The 27,015-nt window shown below is 39.6% G+C and overlaps 1 protein-coding gene and 1 pseudogene across 14 annotated transcripts in view; both read left to right on the top strand.

The window, feature by feature from the left end:
* SRPK2 (SRSF protein kinase 2) overlaps nucleotides 1-27,015 on the top strand; it is a 244,493-nt gene that overhangs the window by 189,800 nt on the left and 27,678 nt on the right. For all 14 annotated transcript variants that reach the window (XM_042249189.1, XM_012176669.4, XM_012176668.4 and 11 more), the window contains 5 exons: nucleotides 6,720-6,828; nucleotides 7,433-7,520; nucleotides 7,743-7,830; nucleotides 10,319-10,425; nucleotides 26,167-26,332. In XM_042249189.1, the coding sequence (XP_042105123.1) occupies nucleotides 6,720-6,828; nucleotides 7,433-7,520; nucleotides 7,743-7,830; nucleotides 10,319-10,425; nucleotides 26,167-26,332 (558 nt within the window). The remainder of the gene's footprint in view (nucleotides 1-6,719; nucleotides 6,829-7,432; nucleotides 7,521-7,742; nucleotides 7,831-10,318; nucleotides 10,426-26,166; nucleotides 26,333-27,015) is intronic.
* LOC132659682 (large ribosomal subunit protein eL8-like) lies at nucleotides 10,522-26,166 on the top strand (annotated as a pseudogene).

Raw genomic sequence — 27,015 nt, 5'->3', positions numbered from 1 at the left:
CCAACTTATCTTGTATTGAGAAAATCCATACTGCTTAAAATGCCAGCTTCTATTTTATATCAGAGTTTTTCTGTATTCATTCATAATTCCATACAGTTAATTCATACTTTAATCATCATAAAGGAAAGGGGTACATATTTTAGCTATGCAGGTCAAGAAGCAACTGTTAGAACTGGACATGAAACAATAGACTGGTTCCAAGTCAGGAAAGAAGTATGTCAAGGCTGTATATTGTGTCACCCTGCTTATTTAACTTATATGCAGAGTACATCATGTGAAATGCTGGGCTGGATGAAGCACAAGCTGGACTCAAGATTGCAGGGAGAAATATCAATAACCTCAGATATGCAGATGACACCACCCTTATGGCAGAAAGGAAAAAGAACTAAAGAGTCTGTTGGTGAAAGTGAAAAAGGAGAGTGAAAATGTTGGCTCAAAGCTCAACATTCAGAAAACTGAGATCATGACATCCAGTCCCATCACTTCATGGCAAATTGATGGGTAAACAATGGAAACAGTGACAGACTTAATTTGGGGGGGGGGCTCCAAAATCACTGCAGATGGTGTCTGCAGCCATGAAATTAAAAGACGCTTACTCCTTGGAAGAAAAGGTATGACCAACCTTGACGGCATATTAACAAGCAGATAAATTACTTTACCAACAAAGGTCCATCTAGTCAAAGCTATGGTTTTTCCAGTAGTCATGTATGGATGTGAGAGTTGGACCATAAAGAAAGCTGAGCACCAAAGAATTGATGCTTTTGAACTGTGGTGTTGGAGAAGACCCTTCAGAGTCCCTTGGACTGCAAGGTGATCCCACCTGTCAATTCTAAAGGAAATCAGTCCTGAATACTCATTGGAAGGACTGATGTTGAAGCTGAAACTCCAATACTTTGGTCACCTGATGTGAAGAACTGACTCATTGGAAAAAACCCTGATGCTGAGAAAGATTGAGGACAGGAGGAGAAGGGGATGATAGAGGATGAGATGGTTGGATGGCATCACTGACGTGATGGACGTGAGTTTGAGCAAGCTCTAGGAGTTTGTGATGGACAGGGAAGCCTGTCGTACTGAAGTCCATGGGTTGCAAAGTGTTGAACACAACTGAGTGAACTGACTATTTTAGCTGATGAGTGAATACTTTATCATAGTAGAAAGAGCACAGTGTTTAGAATCTAGCAGAGCTTGATTCTAATCCTGACTAGTGCTTCCATCCTGGGTGATGCTGGACTAATGTGTGTAACAACCCCCCCACCCCCCACCACTACTAACACACACACATGTTCAGTAGAAATGATGATAGAGCATCCCAGTGTTGTTTGCCTTAGATGGTATCATAAACAAGAGTCTAGAGTGGTCCCTGAGCAGGTTTTTCATTTATTTTCCCCATTAACCTGCTTTTTAGAGTTTGTTTCTGAGCATTTGGGGTCCCACCCACATACATTATCCAGGCCTGCAACAGAGCCTCTCTCCTCTGCCCCACTAGTTGGAGCCTGTCTCTACCTGCTTTGGGATTGCCTGGTCATCCAGACAGCTCCTCGCACCACCACACATTTGGAATGAGTAAGAGACAGGTTGAAAAATGGCATTCTTTTTTATTATGGAAATTCTCAAACATAAAGTAATTTTAAATAATAATTTGAGAAATCCCTGCATTTCATCTATTTAATTGTCTTAAATGACTTTTTTTTTTACTCCTTTTAAAATTTAAGGCAATTAGCATTTGCTATTATATTGGTTATTATGCTTCATTAATCCTTTTCTTATTTTTTAAATTTTTTATTGTTTGGGCCACACTGTGTGGCTTATAGGATTTTAGTTCTCTGACCAGGGATTCCAACTGGGCCACAGCCATGAAAACACTGAGTCCTAGCCACTGGACCACCAGGGGAGATCCTTTTCTCGTCTTTAGTTAGATTTATTCCTCAGTATCTATCTATATGTATATTAGGTTATGTCTTTGTGATTTATCTTTCTTGAACATTTATTTAGGCTTTGGTTGCGCTGGGTTTTCGTTCCTTCACACAGCTTTCGCTTGTTGTACCAAGTGGAGGCTTCTCGTTGTGGCAGCTTCTCTTGCTGGGGAGCTCGGGTTCTAGGTGCATGGGCTTAGTTGCTTCATGGCATGTGGGGTCTTCCCAGACCAGGGATTGAACCCATATCCCCTGTATTGGCAGGTGGATTCTTATCCACCGAGCCACCGGGGTAGTCCAGAGTATCATTATATTTTTAAGATTTCAGTTTCTCATTGTTTATTGCTGATATCTAGAAACACAGTTGTTACATCTTGAGCTTATAGCCTCCTATTCTCTTTACTCCGTAGTTTCAGTAACCTTTTTGTAGATTACTTCATCTTTTCCTGTTGCCATTCAAGTTGTCTGTGAATAAGAGATACGTCACTGAACACAAGCAAGTTCATGTGCTCGACCCAACAGTGAGACCAAACGGACTGAAACATCAGAGTTTCAAGGAGAGAAAGGTTTATTGCAGGGCTGAGCAGGGAGACTCCAGGTGGCTCTGTGCTTCCGAAAACCCTGAATTCCCTGAGGGATTTCAGCAAAGCATATTCTTAAAGGCAGGGTAAGGCCAGTGTCCCAGGGTGTGTGATCTCCTCATGCACAGTTCTGCGGTTGGTTGATGGTGACCACGCCTTAGGCACCAGTAAGTCTGGGGGCTATCTGCTCTTGATCATCAAGTAGTTAATTTCTGACATTTGGTGGTGGTTTTAGCATCTGAAAATCTTAGGTATATGCTTGAGGTACAGTTGTCTGGGTACTTCAGAGAAGAGTTGTGGCACAGGATATAGGGGAGGGGTCTGTCCCAGGAAGACCCCATAAGGGCCTCTGGTTCCGTTTATTTTGCCCAGTAGTGCTGACCAGAGCTTCCAGGCCAGTGTAGAGTAAAAGTAGGGAGAGTAGTCTCACTTACATTGTTCCTGATTTTAGCAGTTAAAGCATTCATTCTTTCACAGTTAGGACTGATGTTATCTGCAGATTTTTCATAGATGTTCTTTTTGTCCTGCTTTGTTGAGAATTTTCATCAGGAATGCATGTTGAATATCGTGAAGTAGTTTTTGTGTGTTTGTTGATCTGATATATAGTTTTTGCTCTTTTGGTGTGTTATTTGTGGTGATTTGCATCTATTGATTTTTTAGTATTAAACAACTTTTAATTCCTAGAATATTCCCTACTTGGTCATGATGTATTATCCTTTTAATATGTTGTTTAATTTGTTACATCACTATCAGAGGGCTAAGAAACTAGGGTCAGTGAAAAAAATGATACTTAATATTTTTTGCTAGAAAATAGTTTGCTGAAAATTCTTCCAGGCTTTTGTCTATGAGAGAGTTCTGAACTTTTGATTCACTGTTCAAATTGAACCTGTCTTGTGCTCAGCAAGGAAAAGGGAGTCATCTTTATCCTGGCCAGCAGTTCACCCCAGATAGCTGAGAAGGATAGTTTCAGAATTGTTTCCTTTGAAGCTTTCCTAATAAATGGTGCAGGTAGAGCTTTAGTTATAGTTTTTTGGGTATGCTTGGGAGATAGGAATCGGAGTGGACTTAAAAATTGCTTAACAATTCATTCTTGCTCGCTTGTATTTGTAATCCAATCTAATATACATTTATAAAGACTAAAAGGAAAACTTTGGGGAATTCCCTGGAGGTGCTGTGGTTAAGACTTTACTGCCGAGGGCGTGGTTTCAGTCTTTGTTCAGGGAATTTGAGATCCTCCAAGATGGGTGACATTGCCAAGTTTTTTGTTTTTTGGTTTTTTTTAAAGAAGAATGAAAGGAAAACTTTTAAGTGATGAATGCATGATTTAGCTAAGTCATGAAGTACAGTTGTATCAGCCAAACCCCTAAGTCAAGGGAGCCGTCCATTGCTGGGCCCTTTCTGGTTCTCTGCTTGATGCCATCAGCAAGGCCCTTGCACGGCACTGCTGTCACCCCGTGCTCCTGTACTGAATGATGGTGAAGAAGTGGGAGGAGGGGCCTTGTCTAGCCTTTGACTGTTCTCAGGATTCCTTTTGTGTGGACAGTGTTGTGTAGGACACAGGGTTTCCTCTGCTAGTAGCCATCGTGGTATGTGTTGTTTGCTCATTGCAGGAAGTGGAGAAGAGAACTCATTTTCTCTTAATTCCCTGGATGCTGAGGCAGTTGGTGAGGTCTGCTGTGTGGAGATGTGCTCCACCCTCTTGGCAGCCTGAGAGTTACCATTCTGTGAGAAGAGACTGAAAAATGTTTGGAAACAGTGTTGCTTCCTGTAGAAATTAGGAAATTAGGATTTGAGAATGCATGGACTCAGATTTGAAATTGTGTACACCAATTTTCAAAAAATTGAAATTGTGTACACCAATTTTCAAAATAAAAATTAGGACCAGAGCTAAAATTTTGTATGCTGTGTGGCAAGGCCAAAAAGAAAAAAATTAGGATATGTTTGATACTTTCAGTTGTTTTTGTATTTTTGTTTTAATATTAACTTTTATGCCCCTCTTGTTTAGTTGGCCTTTTTTTTTTTTTTTTTTTTGCATAGTATTCTTATTGTAAGGGCTCCTGAGATAATGGGACTACGCTAGTAATTTCTTCAACTTTCAGTCCTATTGAGAAAAGGAACAGCTGCGCTTCTGCTGTGATTACCCTGGAAACAGTGCCTGTTGATTGTAGCTCACATGAACCGAACCTGGCTGTTCAGGAATTCAAATCTGAAACATACAGTAGTGGTACAGGTTTCTTCTCTTTACACATAATTAAATTAGTTTTAAATTTAGAATCTTTCATGTTAGCGATAATATGCAATTAAATGGTAAATAGCCTTCAATTAAGCTATCAAATGTTCCTGTGTAATAAGACTGGGAAACGGTCCTCTGGGTATTAAAAATGGAATGCATTTCTTACTCGTGAACAAAGCATGCTTTGGAGTCAGACCCAACTTCCTGCCCTGAACCAGCTACTTATGGTCCCTGAGACTTTTGTCCAGTTCAGCAGTGTAGAAATTACACCGTCTGCTCTGAGTGGTTGTAAGAAACGATAGACATCAGTGTTTCCTGAATACTTTGTGCTGTGAAATACGTCTAGTTTCTTGACGAAATGGTTTTGTGTGTCTGAAATTTGTAGCATCTTCTGTGCTCTTGGAGGTTCCCAATGTGTGTTAAGACACTGGGCTCTGAGAACCCCTTTGGTCAAGAAATCTACTCACTTTGTTCAGCTTAGCATTTCCCAGACAGAACTTCTCCTCCCTTCCTCCTTCCTCACCCCTGCTTGCTCGCCTTGTGGAAGGTCTGCAACACATGTTTCAGTTTACTTTTGTTTCAGTGGATCATGATTTTGAAAGTACAGTGCTTAGCACAGTATCCCTACTTGAATAGTATTCAATTTCTTTTCCTCCTTTTCATTGTTAATTTGAATGATTTAACCACTGTTGTGAACTCAGAGCCCACTTGAATTTGGTGTAGTCTTGTATGTAAGTAATAAGACATTTTTTCTTCCAGTTTTATTGAAATAGAATTGACTTAAGCACTGTGTGAGTTTAAGCAGTTACAGCCTAATGGCTTGACATGTATTTATTGAGAAATGATGACCACAATAAATTTAGTTACCCATTCATTTAATAATTTGTTATGTTTTATTCCTTATTATCTTTCATTTCAGTTCTTCTTTTGCCCCAAATGTTGTTAGAGACTTTGAAAGTTCATAGAAAGTTCTTATCTAGTTAAATTCCTGCTTTAATAATTCAACACAATTTAAATAATGATAACATTTATAATATTTCTTTAAACTACTACTCCTTGCCCTCTGACGGATGTATTGAGGGTGTGGTTTAGATGCCTCCTGTTTTGAGCATGAACCATCCTTGCTTTCTTGAGGGATTTGTAAGAATTCTGAAGAGTTAAAAAATGAGAACATCTTTGCAATTAAAAGAGAAGCAGTAGATATTAAAGAATAAAATGTAGAAAAGTATTTTTTAAGAAAAAATTGAAAAAGATAGAGGAAAAAATAAAATAGGGATAAAAAGAATAAAAGAGTAATCTTATAATCCAGAGATGTTTGCTGCTAAATATCTTTACCTTTCTAGACTTTTTCTTGTGTGTTTCACCAAAGTGGTATCATATTAAGCATGCTACTTTGTACCCTGATCATCTTATTTACAATGCAGAGTGAGGTCATGTAGATGCCTATGAAGCATCCTTACCTCCCCAAGCCCACCTTAACACTGAGTGCTCTCTCTTGCTCTCCAACCTGTTTCTTGGCAGGAGCTTGAGGTTGAGGACAAGTGGTGAGAGAAGCAAGTTCTTATGGTGGGTAAATTGTCATATATCGTATACTTCCTTATTGGTATGCAGAACTATGCAGAGTACACATCCTTTGGTTTGGTGAGTTGTGTTTCACTGACCCCCAAAGATGTGCATTTAACTTACTGGTTAGAAATGTCCAGAGTTGGAATATACATAGTATGTGCACATAGACTTTAAAACCTCCAGTTACTGTTACGGTGTGTTGGGTTGGTTCATTCCTTTTTTAAGGTAAGTTTTTAAAAAATGAAGAAGCCTAAAAGAAAGACATCTTGATGAAAGATGCTCTTGAAAAAATGTTATATTATTAAACATGCTTCAAATCCAATTTTACTATTTAGAGATTTATTTACTGGTATGAACTGATAAGGAAGAAAGAGTTTCTATTGCTATTTTTCTGGAAAAAAAATTTTTTTTTTTAAACAATCATAGGTGGCTATCATCCAGTGAAAATTGGAGACCTCTTCAATGGCCGGTACCATGTTATTAGGAAGCTAGGATGGGGCCACTTCTCCACTGTCTGGCTGTGCTGGGATATGCAGTAAGTGCTCCTGGTCGTCTGTGCTGTTGATTCCTGGTCTGGTTCAACATCTTTATTTTATAACAAGCTATTAAATATTAACTTTCTTCTGCTTTTATATTGGAGACTTATTCTTTGTAATTGCACCACACTTGAGTTATATAGTAGTTCATCCATACCAGAAAAACATTTCAAATATAAAATAATAACATATAGACCTTTCAAATTAGTGGGTTTTGACTTTTTTTTAAGCTGTGATCCATAATATGAAACTGTCTTCTTATAGTACACATACACATGTGTAGTGTGTATGAATTGAAATAAAAGTGTTTTAAAACAATACTCGATCTTAACCATATGTGACGATGAACTCTGATATTTATCTAGTGTGCCATAATTTTATGAGGACAGAACAGAAACAAAAAGCAAAAAAGATCTACTCATGAAGCCACTGCTTAACTGTGGGCCCACAATTTGAAAAGTACTATTTTAAAGGAAAGTATTAAAAGTTTCTATTATTAGAGTTTATTAGAGTTCATTATAATGTTTAGTTTATTAGTCTAGTTTATTAGTTGTTACAGTTAACACTTCTGCTGTTAATATTTTTTAATGCATTTTTTCAAAGGGGAAAAAGATTTGTTGCAATGAAAGTTGTAAAAAGTGCCCAGCATTATACAGAGACAGCCTTGGATGAAATAAAATTGCTCAAATGTGTAAGTACTACAGATATGTGAATGATATAAGAAAGGTTAATGACAAAATTTTACAGAGGAGTTTTTCTGAATTTTATAAAATTAATTGAATTTATTATTTATAAATTCAAATACTGAATCTTTTAAAAAATTTTCTTTTATTAAAATAGTTTTGGTTGGTATAGTGGAAATGACTTTCAGTCTTAAACACTCCTGTTCTTGAATTTATTTTTCTTTCTCTAGGTTCGAGAAAGTGATCCCAGTGACCCAAATAAAGACATGGTAGTGCAGCTTATAGATGACTTCAAGATTTCAGGCATGAATGGAATACGTATCCTTTCTGACAGTTCTATTGCTTCCTAATAGCTGAATTAATATTCTAGTTTTTCTTCTCAATTTAAAAGAATGTAAATATTTCAAGCACCTATAAACTTCTGTTTGCTCTGCTGTATCACTCTCCACGTGAAACCTCTAGTGTCACCATATTATATGATTTTTTGAAAAATGAAAGCTTCTTAATTATAAAGATGAATTGTTCCTTTTGTTTTTTAAATGTGGCAGCCTTACTTCTAGTTTTGGAGAAGAAATATGTCTTACAAGTGCAGCAAGGGCATCTCATGACCTCTTTTTTTCTTTGGAGAATATAATTTTTAACTGTGCTCCTGGTCAGTTGTTTGCATGCTTAGTAGTTTTGGAGGTGAGGCTCAGCAGGGTGAATGGGTATGGAAGGAGTTATTTTCCCCTTCTGCCCGGGGCATTACTAAAGGATAGCCCAGGAGTGGCAGTGACAGCAGAGTAACCTGTAGCTTAGTGTTGTTGGCACAAGTGGAGAGAAGAAATAATGTCTTTAGTTTCCAAAATGCTGTTTCCATATTTTAGTATCGGATCTTCTGAGTTAGCTCTTTGTGTGATTGACCTAGGCAATGCCTTCATTTCCCGAGGTTCAGGAATACTGGACTGTGTATTCATAGTCCTTTGAGGGGTGAGTGCCAGGAGTGTGTCAAGAGCCAGGGTCTTTTCCTCCTTCCTGACCTTTTATTCTTTCCTTTATCATCTTTGGAACAGATCCAACATTTTGATGTTTGGCCTGTTCAAGCTTTAGAAACCTGAGGGCAAACCCTCTCCCAGCTTTCACCCTAGAATGACATCCTGTTTGTGCATCTGCTAAGTCCTGATTCCTCCGGGAAGCACTCCCCTCACACCTTGTGACTTGAGGAGGTTTTTATATTTCTTCTACGGATTCGATTCGAGGACATCGGCAAATTCTGGTGACTGCTGATGTTGCCTCTTCCTTTGCCTTAAGAGCCTTTCTGTTAACTACAGGGTGCATTTTCCCTCTTGATAGATGGAAAGATGGAACTGGTCCTCTGTCCTGCTCTCCAAGTGAGCCTGTTTGTGGTAGGCACAGCAGCCCTTCCTCTTGCATCACATTTGGAATGTTGTTGTTAAAGCAGCTGATAGAGAATTTCTTTGGAGGAAACACCTAATTTGTAGGTCAATGGAGTTGAGTTTTGGTGTCTACACTCCAGTGGCTCTCAATGCTTTGAGAATACTCTGGTGACAATTTAGAAACCTTGGGCTGTGGCTCTATGTTTGCTATCAAGTTTAGACCTTGGTTTCCATGTTTTTTTAATGAGTTTGGGAAATAGTAAGGAACTTCTCACTTTAGATCATCTATACATAAGTCTGTAGCACATTTGTTTTCCAGTATTGTGGAAATATTTTTCTTATTTTTATTAAAGATATTTAAAGCAATAATTACTATGATGATGTGGTATTAATAGATCTAGATATTACATAAAATATTAAATGACCTTTTTATAGTCCATATATAGGCCCTAAAGGGTTTCAGAGCCATTCATTTCTGTATAAATGACGTGTTTATATGAGAGACTTTGATGGGGCATAGTTCTGGAGGGCCAGTGGTTAACTAGAATTTCTGTTTTTTAAAGAAATGACAACAGATTCCTGAGATTTCATTATTATAGGTTGTTCTTATGACCATGCCATGTCCTAAATTGTGATCATACATTCTTAAAAACTTAAATAATTAAAATTTTGATCTAGTGACCCAGTGAAAGATATTATTGAAGGAAAAGGTTACTGTGTTTGGTAAATTTCTGTTTTATAAAATGTTTTTTGTGATGATTGGATAGAAATTTAGGTAGGCAGGCAGGACACTTAAGAGGGGCAAGTTCTCTTGTTCTTTCCCTCATGGGTTTCTGTGAGGTTTCAGTCTTGCTCATTTTTGTTAAGGCTTATTGTCAGGAGGAGTGTGCTGGACGGAGTGAGCCCACAGGTAAGTATTTTGTCGAGTCATGACTCTGCCACCTTTACTCTGTGTCAGGCAGGAAGGGTTCTTTAAACTCCCTGAGGTTTACTTGCCTCATTCCTCCCATTGTTATGAGTACACGTTAAATCCTGTATGGTACATAGTAAGTATACTTAGTAAATGTTAGATTTTTCTGTTTAGGTGAGAAACAGTAAGCAGCCATTTTTTCTTTTAAATTATTTATCTTGGCTGCGCTCGGTCTTCATCGTGATATGCGGGCTCTGTAGTTGTGGTGCACAGGCTTAGTTGCGGCATGAGGGATCTTAGTTCCTGGACCACGGAGCGAGCCTGTGCCCCCTGAATTGGGAGCATGGAGTCTTATCCACTGGACCACCAGGCAAGTGCCACACTTTTGTTATTATTGATAATATTGATGTTACACTTTATAAAGAACTAATTATTTTGCCAGGTACCACAGTGATTCTGCTTTTAGTAATTGTGTCACTCCAGGAAATGTATCCAGAAATGATCCTTAACCCTATCCCAGATGTCTGCATGGTCTTTGAAGTGCTTGGCCACCATCTCCTCAAGTGGATCATAAAATCCAACTACCAAGGCCTCCCAGTACGTTGTGTGAAGAGCATCATTAGACAGGTGAGACTTATGACTTCAGGTTCCATTCTGTATACCTAACTGGCCAGCCTTTCAACACAAATTACTGTTTGTTTGTTAAAAATATTTATTTATTTCGCTGTGTTGGGTTTTAGTTGCGGCACCCAGGCTTAGATAGCCCCTAGGCATGTGGGATCTTAGTTCCCCAACCAGGCATTGAACTGGCAGTTCCTGCATTGGAAGGCAGATTCTTAACCTCTGGACTAATAGGGAAGTCCCAAATTACTGTTTTGTTTTAAATAAAAATAAAAAATATGTACACAGATACATATCTCCCATTTTAAAGATACATATATTGCAGCGCTTAACACTGGGAACTTGTTAAATCAATTTTATATTGATATTTACTTAATGATAAGCTATTCTGTCTTATAAAGAGAGTAATATGTAAATGTCAAACACATTTCTTTTGGCATCTGAATCTTTTTTCACATAAATGATGCTGTAAAATAAGAAATCATTTTATCCAATATCATTTACAAAATGTTCCGCTTAGAAGATAACACAGATAGCTCTCTATGCCAGCCCTTCAAGATGCTGAAGGGAAAGAAGGCCAAGGGGAAGAAGGTGGCCCTGGCCCCGGCCGTGGTGAAGAAGCAGGAGGCTAAGAAGGTGGTCAATCCCCTGTTCGAGAAGAGGCCCAAGAATTTTGGCATTGGACAGAACATCCAACCCAAGAGGGACCTCACCCGCTTTGTCAAATGGCCCCGCTATATCCGGCTGCAGCGGCAAAGGGCTATTCTCTATAAGCGGATGAAAGTGCCTCCTGCAATTAACCAATTCACCCAGGCCTTGGACCAACACACAGCTACTCAGCTGCTTAAGCTGGCCCACAAGTACAGACCAGAGACAAAGCAAGAGAAGAAGCAGAGACTGCTGGCCCGAGCTGAGAAGAAGGCTGCCGGCAAAGGTGATGTCACCACCCTGGTGGAGAACAAGAAGGCCCAGCTGGTGGTGATCCTCATGATGTGGATCCCATCGAGCTTGTGGTCTTCTTGCCCACCCTGTGCTGCAAGATGGGGGTTCCCTACGGCATCCTCAATGGCAAGGCCTGGCAGGGCTGCCTGGTCCACAGGAAGATGTGCACCACCGTAGCCTTCACACAAGTCAACTCGAAGGACAAGAGTGCCCTGGCTAAAGCTGGTGGAAGCCATCAGGACCAATTACGACGGCAGATACGATGAGATCCGTCGTCACTGGGGAGGCAGTGTCCTGAGGCCGAAGTCAGTGGCTCGCATCGCCAAGCTGGAAAAGGCAAAGGCCAAAGAGCTGGCCACCAGGCTGGGCTGAGTGTACACTACTGAGTTTTCCATACATAAAAGTAATAAAAAAGATTCTTAAAAAAAAAACCAAAACAGATAAACATGTAATGTGTTGTTTTTATTTGCTGTTTCTTAGTATTTGGATGAAGGGTAAATGAAAGATAATTTAAGGAATGTTTAAGTTATATAAGGAATATTTGTACTTTTTTCTTGACAAAAGAAAAAGACCCTTCAGTTAGGGTCTGTTTGGGTGATGATACTTAAGCAAATGTTTATAGAATGGAAGTATCCACATATGGAAGATCTCCTTCTGATTAGAAATGTTTCCCAGATTCAGTTTTCTGCATGGAGCATACCAGTCTTTGACTCATTGTCCTTAGAGCCTAAGGTAGGAAAGTTGTAGATATGTCTTATTCTGGATTACCTATTCTGATATAATGGATAATATCTGTGGATATTTCTGCAGTGTAAGTAATATCAAAGAGATTGCTTGGTTTGCTTGAGAAGAGGACTAGGTGGTTTGGTCCTCTTTTTTTGGTCCCAAGACCTAAAACTTGAGCTAGATCTGCCTGAAGATTCTATGCCTGAAATATAGACCTTAATCCAGAATTCTTAAATAAGAAAAGAATCAGGGAATGATTCACGGTTAAGAAATGGTGAATTTTAAGATGTGAGTGTCTGAAGAAGCAGCTTCCTGACAGTTGTAGAGGTATTTGCGTGTTGGCATATGTGTGTAGGTTTTTAAATTTTTTTTTAAATTTGAAGCTGAATTTGTTTTGTTAAAAGTACCCTAGATATTGCTTTTGAAATTATGTATAGGTCACTCTGTTAATCCAGTATGTTGTTCATCTCTTTATTTACCTTTGTTTTTTTCGTACTGCAAATTGGCAGCTTATCTTCTAACACTGTAGATGGTACTTGAGGAGAGGGGCTATACTGGCTTACCCACGGAGGACTACACTCCCACACTGTAGAGTGCATGCACGTGTGCCTAGAATGGGTCCATGGGTAGCTTTATTTAATATACCTGTTCCCTTGTAGGTTTTAGATAGTAGCATTTTAACTCATTATTTTAACATGCCTAACATCTCAAGTGAAAATAACTTTCCTTTGATTTAGACGACGATTCATGTTAAGGGAAAATGTTAACTGGAGTTTTTTGATCCCCAAATGTCCCTTTGGTGTATATAACTATTAGTGTCAAATCTAAACTTAAAAAAAAAAATCTAGTTAAAATTTTGAAAAAATTTGTTATCTAATATAAATTTTCTGCTTTATCTCTGATAAATCCTGGAAATCTTGAAAGATTTACATATTTTTTTATTTTGATGGAAGGAAAATGCCCATTTATTTTTCTTATTGTTAAATTTAAAATTAAGAAAAAATGCACATTAAGAAATAACTTATTATTTATGACAATTCTTATTTCTAAATATGAAGTTAAGAAAGCATGTGTGTATAGTTTTTTTAATTGGAGTATAATTGCTTTACAGTGTTGCATTAGTTTCTGCTGTACAATAGCCTGAATCAGCTATACATATACATATATCTCATCGCAGCTGAACCTCTCCCCCCGCAGCCCCCATCCTGCCCCTCTAGTCATTACAGTGCACCAAACGGAGCTCCCTGCGCTGTACGGCAGCTTCCCACCAGCTATCTTACACGTATGGTGTATAATGTCAGTGCTACTCTCTCAGTTCCTCCCCCCATTCTTCCCCCACAGTGTGCACAAGTCCATTCTCTACATCTCTATTCTCCCCTGCCAACAAGTTCATCAGTACCATTTTTATAGATTCCGTATATATGCATTAATACACAGTATTTGTCTTCCTCTTTCTGACTTATTTCACTCTGTATAACAGACTCTAGGTCCATCCACATCACTACAAATGACTCAGTTATCTTCCTTTTTATTGCTGAATATGTACATCTTCATCCGTTCATCTATCGATGGATATCTAGGTTGTGTCCATGTCCTGGCTATTATAAATAGTGCTGCTATGAACATTGGGGTACAGGTTTTACATATTTTAACAAAGTGCATAATTCCAGAAATAACAGCTTGAATGTATATCACACAGGTTTTGTCATCCCCCTACTGTTGCCTTAGGTGTCACAACTTAAGCTTGGCAGTGTTGGGAGAAGATGAATTAGCAGAGGAACTGTCAATATTTATTTTGTATTCCAGAATGGAAATCCAAAATCTTGCCATTCTTAGCTAATAAAAGTGTCTCTAAATCTAAATAAGTTGTTCTTGAAGTGTATTGAAACTTTAATGCATACTTACTGAACAAATGATTTAATGAATGTAATCCTCTCTTTAATTTATGTACACTGCTCCTTAGAGAGTAAGAACTCATGTAGTATTTTATTGGCCTAGAATAATTTCAAGATGGAATTTTGATTTTATGTGGTCTGCACTTAGTTCTTGTAGGCCTTTTTAACGGAAGCTTTGTTTTGCTTTAATTTGATCCCATCTTTATAATTTTCTTCAAGAAAAATACCATGAAATCTGGATTTTTTCCCCCTCTAAACTTATAACTCTCAAAGTAGTATATTATTATATATCCCAGGCAATAATCTCTCTGCCTGAATTTGCTTTCATTCCCTTTGAGTCATCCTCTGGGTTCAGGACTTTTGATTCCTGGGTAATACCAGGAATATCCTTTCTTAATAGACCCACTCAGCTCTGTCACTCCCCAGGATACAACAGAGTGGGCCAGCTTTCTGATATTCTTTCACTGTGTGGCCGCCTCCACCTCTGAAGTCCAGTGTGGCTGACAGTGCTTCACTCCTTGCTGTTGCACGCATCCCTCTCCGCTGGTCATCTAGCCACTGATCCCTTCTGGCCATGTATGTTTCTCGTGGTATTCTTTTTGTTTCCAGCACCACCTTTCTTAGTGGTCCGTATCACCTCACCGTTTTACTTCGGTTTATTCTGTTGACAGTTATTTTCCTCAGTAAAACTTCACTTTAATAATTCATATCCTTATGTAGAAACCTTTAGTGGCATTCTGTTGCATGTTCTGGAAGATCAATATTGTTGGGTTTCATAAAGCAATGTATAGAGTGATGTAGAACTTGGGTGTTGGTGTCAGATATAATTCTGTATGTCCTCAGGTTTCTGAATCCATGGATTCCACCAACCATGGATTGTAAATATTCAGGGACAAAATTCAAGAATGTTCCAAAAAACAAATTTGAATTTGCTGTGCAGACAACTATTACATAACATTTACATTTTGTTTACAATTATTTCTGTAGTATTTACATTGGGTAAAATACTGTAAGTAATCTAGAGATGATGTAAAGTATGTGGGAGGATGTGTGTAGATTACATGCGAATACTGCTGCCCTTTCATTATAAGGGACTTGAGCGTCTGGGGCTCTTGGTATCCTCAGGGGAAGATGGATGTCCTGGAATCAAACCCCTGTAAATTCTAAGGGACAACTGTATATGCTACTCCAGCTAAAGAACTTTAGCCAAGTTACATAATCTTTTTAAGCCATAGTTTCATTATGAATAAAATGAGAATAATAATCGTACCTTTATTATTATTGTTAAGGTGTAAAGGGATATTGCTATTAATAATTAGGAATATTTGGCCAGTGCTTACTATGTGCAAAGCATAATTTTAAGTACTTTGTAAATTTTAATGTATTGAATCCTCACAATAAGCCTGTGATACAGGTTTTTTGTGTGCTTTTTCTTTTTTTTTTTTTTTTTTTTAAAGGAAGTGGAACCTGTGGTTCAGTAATTTAGCCCCAGTCAAGAAACAACCAGTGTTTGTGGTGGAGCAGGAATTCAAACCCAGGTAGTCTGGGTTTGGAGTGTATGTGTTTACCATTTTTCCAAGCAACAAATAATATCTTTGGACTTGTACACAGCTCATGTCCAGTAAAAGTTAAACCATGGCTCTTCTTATTAACCTGTTTAAGGCCTTCTACCATCTGATGAAACTCCATGTTTCCCTTCCAAACCCTGAGCCAGCTCTTATCCCTTGGCAGGTAAATCTTTCCTTATTGATTAATTAATCATCTTTTAAACAGAGCAGATCTGTGAGTCCTTCAGGTACAGTTTCCTTTCTAGAATCACCCAAATTAGGGTTTTCTTATGAATATTCAGAGCTGTCCCAAGCATTTATAAACTCACGCTGCTTTACCAGGATTTTTGTACATGATTTTTTTTACTACTTTTCTCTAGGTTATTTAGAGAAAATGCTTACTTTCCCATTTTTTTTAAGCACCACATCTTTGATTCATTTCTTTTGTCCTAGTCTGTAGAAAATAACCATTCTTTCTTTTCTACCATGTTTATACAGACGCAACTGAAATTCCACTTCTATGACAAGGCTTCCCATACTCACCCATTAAGAGGGGTATTTCTTCCCTCCCCAGGGAAGGATGGCCGCAGCCTGCACTTGGTTCTTTCTTAATGATTGCAGAGCCTTATATTGTAAGCTAATGTTTCTCACCCTTGGCACTGTTGGCATTTTGGACTGGATAGTCCTGGGGCTTCCCAGGTGGCTCAGATGGTAAGAGTCTACCTGCAATACAGGAGACCTGAGTTTGATCCCTGGGTCAAGAAGATTCCCTGGAGAAGGGACTGGCAACCCATTCCAGTATTCTTGCCTGGAGAATTCCAAGGACGTTGGAGCCTGGCCGACTGCAGTCCATGGGGTCACAAAGAGTCGGGCGTTACTGAGCAACACACTTTCACAGTCCTTTTTTGTAGGGGCGTGTCCTGTGCATTGTAGGTTTTTTAGACATATATGTGGCCTCAGCCCATTAGATATCTGTGTCAGCCAGCACCACCCCAACCGTAACAATTAAAGAATGTCTCTGAGCTTTGTGAAATACCCTCAAGGAGGCAGACTTTCCTTTCGCTGAGAATCATTGCAATAGTGGGAAGTGTGACAAGTACAGTTAAGTTTTGGCAATAGATTTAATTTCAAACTCTGACCCTGACAATTTGCTATGTTGTGGCCCTGATCAAATTAGTTAGCTTCCATAGGCCTGTGTCCTCATTAGTCACATCAGGATGATAATACATAATTTGTGGCTTTCTTGTGGAGATGAGTTTGAAGGGATTGCTGGTAAAGCTTCCAGCATAGTGACAAGCACAGGGTGGCTGCTCTGTCTGCCCAGCTGCATTGTGAGCACCCTGAGTCCCTGACCACGTGTTATGGGTTCTACATCTCTTTGTAGCTTCCTTCATGTTGTAGGCAGTCAGGAATGAGAGGTTATCTTTCCTTAAATGAAGTAAGAAATGTATGTTCCTCTTACTGTACAAAGTGGTTGACCTTTCTGTGATCTGATGGGCTTGTAGATAAACGTTCCCACTTAGTTTTGAAATGTCCCAGCATAATTGAATCACTTGCTTTTCCAGGGTTTCCCATACACTATTACCAATCCTTTGATCATTTTTTAGCTGTCCTCATTTAGTCCTGGTGACCTTGTGCAGGGTCAGGAGGGGCCATCCTTGGGTGGTGATGGTGAGAACACCCCCTTCCTCCACCCAGGCTGATTCTCTGACCTCAGGCAGGGTCTATTCACCCCCACCCCCAGCTTTCATTTCTTTTTCTTTTAGAATCAGCTTTATTGAAGTCAATTTTATGTTTAGCTTTTATTTCTAAAGCTGAAAGAAGAAATGGTGCTGTGATGGTAGTATTTGTTATTTGTGGTGCATTCAAGATATACCACAGATGATGGGGTTCTAAATACTGTTGCTGTTCTTTAAACACAGCTTTTACTTTCCTATGTAATTGAAAGGGTAGCTGATACTTTACTTTTTAAAACTTTATGGTTTAATTTCATTGCCCTTTCCAGAAACCTTTTGAAGAAGTGGCGGCTTACCATTAAATGAGGCTTGGTAAGGGCAGGGTGACTTTGCCATGATATGCAGGTACAGCGTGTAGCCTGGGATTTTTGAATCATTATTCTTTCTGTTATCACGGTTATCACAAACATGCATTATGCTCTTGCAGGCACTCCCTGTTTTAAGTGCTGTCTTTGTGTTATGCTGTCTAGTCCTCACCACAGCCTTAGGAGGCTAGGGGTGTTCTTACCTCCACCCTGAAGGAGGTATTAAAAGCTTTTCTAGGTTCCACAGTTATTGTGGAAATCAAGGCTGGAATCCGGATGGTGTGATCCAGAGTCCATGCTTTTGACTCTGGGCTAGTGTTGTTATGGAATGTCTGTCTACACGGGAAGATTGGAAGAATTTTACATTATAGCATGTCTTGTGAAAAGTGTGTATTCATGTTTCTGGAGATGGTTTACTTTTACATTAATAGTGGAAGTAGCAATTAGATCATTTTAAGGTACATTACTTAATTGGTGATATGTACTGCAGTATGTAAGCTAAGGGACTTTCCAAACGCCTTGCTTTTTCAAACCCACCTTCTCGGGGGCGGCTGACTTTGCAGACAAAACCAAGAATCAGGTCCCTACCCAGCAGGCTGTTATCATGAATTTGTCAACACTTATTACTTATTTACCATTTATATGATCTCACTGGTCCTAGTTATCAATGAATTAATTATGATCAAGCCAATATTGTTCAATTTTTAGAATAGAAAATTGGTTGGTAAGCATTTTTATGCTCTTGAATTTGCCCATGTAGTGGTACATATGATTCTCTACTAACTTGAATTCTCCTCCTCAGAGTGCTGGGTATGCAACTCAGAAATTCGGGGAAGCTGCTCCCTTCAAGGGAATCAAGCCCCTTCCCCAGCTCATTCCTCTGCGCTGCTGCAGTGCTAGGCAGTGTTTTACCTTTTGTCCTGACTGTATCAGAAGTGAAGTACAGCTACTTAACTTTCTCATTAATTTTCACTGGTCAGAGTTGGAAAGAACAAGGAGCAGGGAGATTTAAGGACAGAGCGGACGAGGAAAGTGTCTGTGGCCCTCGTCCTTGGTGATTGTGGCAGGTGTTTCCCACACTTCTCAATCAAGCATGTGCTTGTAGCATTTACCTCCTGTCTGTCCTCTGTCCTTGTGAGGAAGAGAGATCCTCTGGGAGCTTTAGCTTTCCCAGGAGCGAAGCCTCTGGCTTGAGGAGCGCTCTCTGCTGTTACCCTCCGTGTCCACAGGGACCAGTGTCCCTGTGTGGTGCTGTTGCCCTGGGCGCTCCCCTGCACGGCCAGCCCCTCTGCTGCTGGCCAGGTCTCCCTGGTGCTGGTTACGAGGCCTTGCCCATGTCATCAGAGGTCGCCCCCTCTCCTTGCCCTCCGTCCTTTGTTCTGGTGTGGCAGAAGAAAGGCGCCCATATTGTGACCAGAGTCAGAAGAGAATGTGCAAAATTGCTCTAGTTCCGTTTCTCTGTGCAGTTTAGAATTTAGGGGGAAGCTTTCTGTGGGTGGTGAGCAGGCCCTGGGAGAAACCTTCAGGTGACACATCCATGTTATTCCCAACTTACTCTTCCCTTTCTGTATGTGACAGGACCAATGTCTAGCACACCGAGGTGGAAAGGGAGTTAGTTTATGTTGTTAACACCAGTAACAAATGGTCTTTTGCATGGTTCATAGGTGCCTAGACAGGAATATTAGAGACTGTCCTAACCAAGTGCCTTATTTTACGGCTGAATTTGAGGTCAGGGGAGGGAGGAGACTTAATCCGAGCCACAGCTAGTCAGTTCCTGAACCAGAACTGAAATCTCCTGGCTTCCAGCCCAGAGCTCTGCCTGCTGGTCTGCACTACCGCTGCCTCACATGGAGAGAACCGGCCCCTGCCCGTGGGGGTGAGCCGCCTCCCTGGAGTGGGATGCAGCCTGTTCCTGGCCGTCTGTGATTACTTGACCTGGGTTCTCATGATGGAGCAGATGGCAGCGAGGATCTCTGCTGCCTCCTGCTGATGAGGCCAACTATGTTTTTTAGGCAAGAGATATACACGTTCTGTGGTAAGACAAGTGAGATCTAACCTTGAGCATGAAATTTGATTCGTTGTTTTTTTTATTGTCATAATATTTGGTATAAATTTTTGTAAGATTGCCTGTCATTTTTTGATTCTAGATTCTGGGATGCTTTAACTTCACTGGCTGAGAACAAAGATGCTATTTTTTAAAATAAAATCATTCTTATAGCTATATATTTAAAAAATATATTAGTATTCATTAAAAGAGTCATCAGGTAGATCCAATTCATATTATAGATGGGAGAAATGAGACCCAGAGAAATTTAATAAGTGACTTAGCGAAGTTACGTTTATTAAGTCAGTATCAATACAAGTCTTCTGACTTAGTTCATTTTACCATTTAGTTTGAGCTTCTTGTGAGCTAGACATTGTACTGTGAGTTTTTCATACATTATTTCTAATTCTTTTCACATTTCCATCTAATGGATAACGTTCCCCCTTTTATAGATAAGAAAAGGGAAGGTCAGGCAGCTTAAGTACCTTGCCTTGTGAGTGAGTGATTGAGAAGTAATGCAGGAGTGGCCTGAGTCCCAAGATCATGATTTAATAGTGTTCCATGCTGTCTCTTAGCTGTTTTCGTCAAGATTTGCGTTATCTTAATTAGTTTATCCCTGAAAGCAATAGTCTTTTCCTTGTGTTCAAGTCTTCTCTTTGTGTTTGTTGTTAGACATAAGCAGTATTTCTTGAGGAAGGTTAGCTGTGTTGAGTGCAGTTGTTCAGTTGACCAATCATGTCCAACTCTGACCCCATGGACTGCAGCACACCAGGCCTCCCGCCCCTCACCTCACGGAGTTTGCCCAAGTTCATGTTCATTGCACCGGTGATGCTGTCCAACCATCTCATCCTCTGACGCCTTCAGCTCCTTCTGCCCTCAATATTTCCCAGAATCAGGGACTTTTCCAATGAATTGGCTGTTCGCATCAGATGACCAAAATACTGGAACTTTAGCTTCAGCATCAGTCCTTTCAGTGAATATTCAGGGTTGATCTCCCTTAAGATTGACTGGTTTGATCTCCTTCCTGTCCAAGGGACTCTCATGAGTCTTCCCCAGCACCACAGTTCAAAGGTATATGTTCTTTGGTATCCTGCCTTCTTTACAGTCCAGCTCTCACAACAGTACGTGACCACTGGCCAAGACCATAGCCTTGACTATACGGACATTTGTTGGCAGAGTAATGTCTCTGCTTTTCAACACACTGTCTAGGTTTGTCATTTCTTTCCTACCCAGAAGCAATCGTCTTCTGATTTCATGGCTGCAGTCACCATCCACAGTGATTTTGGAGCCCAGGAAGAGGAAATCTGTCACTACTTCCACCATTTCCTTTCTATTTGCTATGCAGTAATGGGAGTGGATGCCATGATCTTAATTTTTTAAATATTTAGTCTTAAGGTGGCTCTTTCACTCTCCTCCTTCACCCTCATCGCGAGGCTCTTTAGTTTCTCTTCACTTTCTGCCATTTAGAATGGTATCATCTGCATATCTGAGGCTGTTGATGTTTCTCCCTCCTATCTTCATTCCCGCTTGTAACTCATCCAACCCAGCATTTCTCATGATGTGCTTAGCATATAGGTTAAACAAACAAGGTGACAGCAGACAGCCCTGTCGTACTCCTTTCTGAATCCTGAACCAATCGGTTGTTCCATAAAGGGTTCTAACTGTTGCTTTTTGGCCTGCATACAGGTTTCTCAGGAGCCAGTAAGATGGTCTGGTATTCCCATCTCTCTAAGAACTTTCCACAGTTTGTCGTACTTTAGTGTAGTTGATGAAACAGAGATAGATGTTTTTCTGAAATTCCCTTGCTTTCTCTATAATCCAGTGAATGTTGGCAATTTGATGTCTAGTTCCTCTTCCTTTTCTAAACACAGCTTGGACACCTGGAAGTTCTTGGTCTGCATAATGCTGAAGCCTAGCATGCAAGATTTTAAGCATGATTTTACTAGCATGGGAGATAACTGCAGTTGTCTGATGGTTAGCACCTTCTTTGGTATTGCCCTTCTTGGGAACTGGGGTGAGGATTGACCTTTTCCAGTCCGGTGGCCACTGCTGGGTCTTCCAGATTTGCTGACATAATGAATGCAGAACACTGATGGCATCCTCTGTTGAAGTGAAGTCGCTCCGTCGTGTCCAACTCTTTGCGACCCCATGCACTGTATGTAGCCTACCAGGCTGCTCCATCCATGGGATATTCCAGGCAAGAGTAGTGGAGTGGGTTGCCATTTCCTTCTCCAGGGAGTCTCCTGCATTGTAGGCAGACACTTAACCATATGAGCCATCAGGGAAGTCCTGTCCTCTAGGGATCTGGATAGTTCTGCTGGAATTTCATCACATTCACTAGCTTTATTAACAGCAGTGCTTCTCAGGGCCCACCTGACTTCACGCTCCAGAATGTCTAGCTCTGGGTGACTCACCACACCATTGTAGTAATCCAGTTCATTAAGATCTTTTTTATACAGTTCTTTTATGTATTTTTTTTTTCCATCTCTTCTCAATCTCTTCAGTGTCTGCTAGGTCTCTACCATTTTTACCCTTTATTGTGCCCGTCTTTCGGCAGAATGCTTCCTTGATGTTTCCAATTTTCCTGATGAGATCTCTAGTCTTACTTCTTTTGTTGTTTTCTTTCATTATTAAACACTGTTCACTGAAGAAGGCCTTCTTGTCTCTTCTAGCTGTTCTTTGAAACTCTGCTTTTAATTGGATATACCTTTCCCTCTTTCATTTTTCCCTTCTCTTTGTTCTTCTGCTGTTTGTAAAGCCTCCTCAAATAACTGCTTTGCCGTCTTGCTTTTCTTTTTCTTTGGGATGGTTTTGTTCACCGCCTCCTGTACAATACTATGGACCTCTGTCCATAGTTCTTCAGACACACTGTCATATAGATCTAATTCCTTGAATATACTTGTTACCTCTACTGCAAATTCATGCAGGATTTGATTTAAGTCATACCTGCTGGCCTAATGTATTTCTCAGTTTTCTTTAGTTTAAACCTGAACTTTGCTATCATGATCTAAGCCACAGTCAGCTCCAGGGCTTGTTTTTGCTGACTATATACAGCTTCTCCATCTTCAACTACGAAGAAGGGAATCGGTTTGATTTCAGTATTGACCATTTGGTGATGTCTACATGTAAAGTTGTCTCTTGTGTTGTTGAAACAGAGTATTTGCTATGACTAATGCAGAATTCAGTTAGCCTTTGTTTGCCCTGCTTTATTTTTTGTTCTCTAAGGCCAAATTTGCCTATTACTCCAGGTATATCTTGACTTCCTACTTTTGCATTCGAATCCCCATTGATGCATAGAGTATCTCTTTTAGGTGTTAGTTCTAGGAGGTCTTCTAGGTCTTCATGGAACTGATCAATTTCAGTTTCTTCAGCATCGGTGGAATGGGCATAGACTTGAATTACTGTGAGGTTGAATGGCTTGCCTTGGAAACGAACCAAGATCATTCTATCATTTTTGAGGTTGCACCCAAGTCCTGCATTTCAGACTCATTTGTTGATTATGAGGGTTACTCTGTTTCTTCTATGGGGTTCTTGTCCACAGTAGTAAATATAATGGTCATCTGAATTAAATTCGTCCATTCCCGTCCATTTTAGTTTGCTGATTCCTAGGATGTCATTGTTTATTCTTACCATCCCCTGCTTGATCACTCACAACTCACCTTGATTCATGGACCTAACATTCCAGGTTCCTATGCAGTACTGTTCTTTGCAGCACCGGATTTTACTTTTGACAACCAGACACATCCACAACCGAGCGTTGTATCCACTTTAGCCCAGCCACTTTATTCATTCTATTAGTACTTCTCCTCCACTCTTCCCCAGTCGCATATGGGACACCTTAGACCTGGGGGACTCATCTTTTGGTGCCATATCTTTTTGACCTTTTTTAATAGTTTGTGAAGGTTCTCATGGCAGGTATAACTGGGGTGGTTTGCCAGTCCCTCCTCTAGTGGATCACATTTTGTCAGAACTCTCTGCTATGATGTGTCTGTCTTGGGTGGCCCTGCATGGCATAGCTCAGAGCTTCATTGAGTTATGCAAGCCCCTTCGCCACAACAAGGCAGTGATCCATGAAAGGGATTAAATATCTGAAACCTTAAATTCTTACTGAGAACACTTTGCTTGTCTCAAGTGTCTCATTTTCATTGAAATTCATTTTAACACATTTGGATACTGGATCATATTAACTCTTACCTAAGCAGCTTCACACACAGTGAAACAACCTAAGAACTACGAAAGAACTAAGGTGGAAAGTTAGGAACAACTTGTTCATGAGATGGTAGTGAAAGATATTTTTGGAAAGATGCTGACATTTTAACTTTGAGTTAATATTTGATGATTGAAGTGAAATTTTAGTTGAAATAATTAAAAATAGTTTAAACTTTCTAAAAGTCTTATTCCTTTTACTTCCACAGACGGGAAGTCATCAGTGTACTTGTCCATTAATTTCTTGTACTTCTCAGAATTTCTCTTACTACTCATATATAAGAACTCCATGTGATACTTCAGTTTGCCCAAAGAAGATGCATGAATGCCAGTGAATATATACAGGCTCATTGAATTGTGTTCCCTTCAGAATTATAACCTTATTCTCTATGGAAACATATAATGCTATGTTTCGTACTGTTGGTATTTGGACATTTTAAACATAATTTAAACATATTCTAGTTGAAGTATTATCTAAAACATTAAATATTAATTTTAAGGTAAAGTCAAAGCCTCGTGGAGATGGGGAACTTTGTTTATTGCTGTGTATCAAACATCTATAAGCATATGCAGCCTGTTATAGGAGCTCAACTGATGCTCAGTCAGTGAAGTCATGTGAAAGTATTTCCAAGGAAAAGTTTTTAAAATGAATATGAGGATTTTCATCTTGGTTAAGAGACTCATGTTCCTTCTACTTTCCTTGCGAAATCTGTGCCTTCACTTACTAATGTTTTGTCATCTTAAGATTGTTTGGGCTTCCCTGGTATTGGCTCAGCTGCTAAAGAATCTGCCTGCAGAGCAGGAGAACTGGGTTGGATCCCTGGGTTGGGAAGATCTCCTGGAGAAAGGCTACCCACTCCAGTATTCTGGCCTGGAGAATTCCATGGACTGTATAGTCCATGGGGTCACAAAGAGTCGAACACGACTGAGGGACTTCTACTTTCAAGATTGTTTAGCCAGAAACTGAAGGTAGACAGAAGCATTGGGTTTTTGCTGAGAACTTTTCCGAGTTGTTCAGTATTAGATATCTTCTGCTTGTCTTTTCCTCACTTCCTTGTCTAATGTGATCAAGACACCAAATGACTTAAAATGTTTGAATGAAGATGTTTATTAAATGCAAATGTTTATTGAGCATGTAGAATTTGTAATATATGGGAACATGAACTGTATTTTAAAATATTTTTTTTCCTTATGAAAAGAAAGAATTCCCCTCTTATGGAAATAATTCCAGAAAAACTTTGGCCTGGCATTTAGGTCACCATACTCTGTAATTTTTGCTATATATATATTTACACAGACACACACACATGGTAAGTATGTGAGTATCTTGGTTTAGCAGTTTCTTTTAAATCAGTACTATATAGTTTATAGCCTGGGTACCAAAGCTACCTAATTCTCCTTTCCTACAATATTAGAAATGTACAGACATCATTAGCCATTATGGGAATGCATATCAATGAGATACACACTTCACACCCACAAGAGTGACTAAAATGAAAAGACAGATAACAAGTATTGATCATCCGGAAAAAACTGTAATCCTTGCACATTGCTGATGGGAATGTAAAATGATGCAGCCATAGATAGGATAAAACAGCTTGGCAGTTTATTGAAAGACTAAAGATAGAGTTACAGTATGACCCAATAATTGTGCTACTAAGAAAAATAAAGACATGTCTACATAGAAACTTGTACATGAATGTTTATAGCAATATATTTATAGTAGCCATAAAATGGAAAGAACTCAAATGTTCATCATTGAATGACTAAACAAAATGTATTTTCAGTGGAAAATTATTTGGCATCTAAAAAAAATGAGGTATTGCTATGTGCTACACATGGATGAACCTTGAAAGTATTGGGCCAGGTACAAAAGACCACTCTGTATCATTCCACTTACATAAAATGTCCAAAGCCAGGAAAGTAGATTAGTGGTTGCTTAGGGCTAGAGGAGTTGGAAGGAGATGGGGAGTGACTGCTAATGGGTGCAGTGTTTCGTCTTTGTGTGATGAACATGTTCTAAATTATATAGTGATGACCGTTGCACATCTAAAAACCATTCTATTGTACACTTAAAAGGTTGAATTGAAAAAAAAAGGGTGAATTGTGTGTCATGTAAATTATATCTCACCAAAGTTGTTATTTTAATAAGCATATGTTTAAATGCATTTTCTTATATGAGCATAAATTATCTCCAGAATGATATACACTGGTTGCTTATGGGAAGGAGCTGGGTTCCTGTCGGGCCCAAGTTCCTATTGTGCCTTGTAATGACTGTAACTATTTTACAAATAAATGTTGAATAATAGAAGTATTAATAACTCCTTCCTGATTTTATGTGATCAGGTCCTTCAGGGGTTAGATTATCTCCACAGTAAGTGCAAGATCATTCATACTGACATAAAGCCAGAAAACATCTTGATGTGTGTGGACGATGCATATGTGAGAAGAATGGCAGCCGAGGCCACCGAGTGGCAGAAAGCGGGCGCTCCTCCTCCTTCAGGGTCTGCAGGTGAGAGGCTGGGCCAGCTTTGTGTCAGTCTGTGTAGGGGCATTGAGAGCCTGCAAAGTTGTTCATAGGAAGCAGTTGAGTTAAACGTGTACATGTTAGGAACTTGCATAAGAGCCCGATGACTGGTAATAATTAGACCTTTTTCTTGAGAAGGAAGATGCCCCAGTTAAGTCGTACTTTAATATTTGAATTACTTAGCTTTGTCCTCCCTTAAAAGGTCACTGAATTCTTCTTACCTGCTGCTTCATTTTCATTTGAACTCTGTCTGCGTCGGCCACTTCTCTACAAAGGAGTGTATAGTAACAGGTTTCCTGTAGCCAACCTACAATCGTCAGCATGCTTCCTTGTCTCCATTGAGCATAGTTACATCAGTGTAACTGGTGCACTTAAAATTAGTTACAAGAACTTCAGGGTGAAAGAAGATCAACTGACTTGAGCATTGGTGTATGAAGTTTTATTTCTGGTTTTCACAAGGTGTCAAGGTGGCCATGAAGTGTGGATGATGCTTTCATCCTGTCTGCACGTGCTTTCTGCCCTAGTGTGTTGTCAGGTAGCACAGGGACTGCAGAGTGAAAGCCCTCAAACTGAGGCTTTTGGCAGATGAACCACTTATGAATCTTGTTTTCTACCATCAGGTTGCTGTTTAGATAATGGAACCATAGTCTGTGAAGCTTTTGACATTG

Source organism: Ovis aries, chromosome 4, assembly GCF_016772045.2.
Source record: "Ovis aries strain OAR_USU_Benz2616 breed Rambouillet chromosome 4, ARS-UI_Ramb_v3.0, whole genome shotgun sequence".
Classification (NCBI taxonomy): Eukaryota; Metazoa; Chordata; class Mammalia; order Artiodactyla; family Bovidae; genus Ovis; species Ovis aries.
The sequence above is the reverse complement of the archived record's forward strand: the minus strand, read 5'-3'. Positions and strand labels throughout refer to the sequence as shown.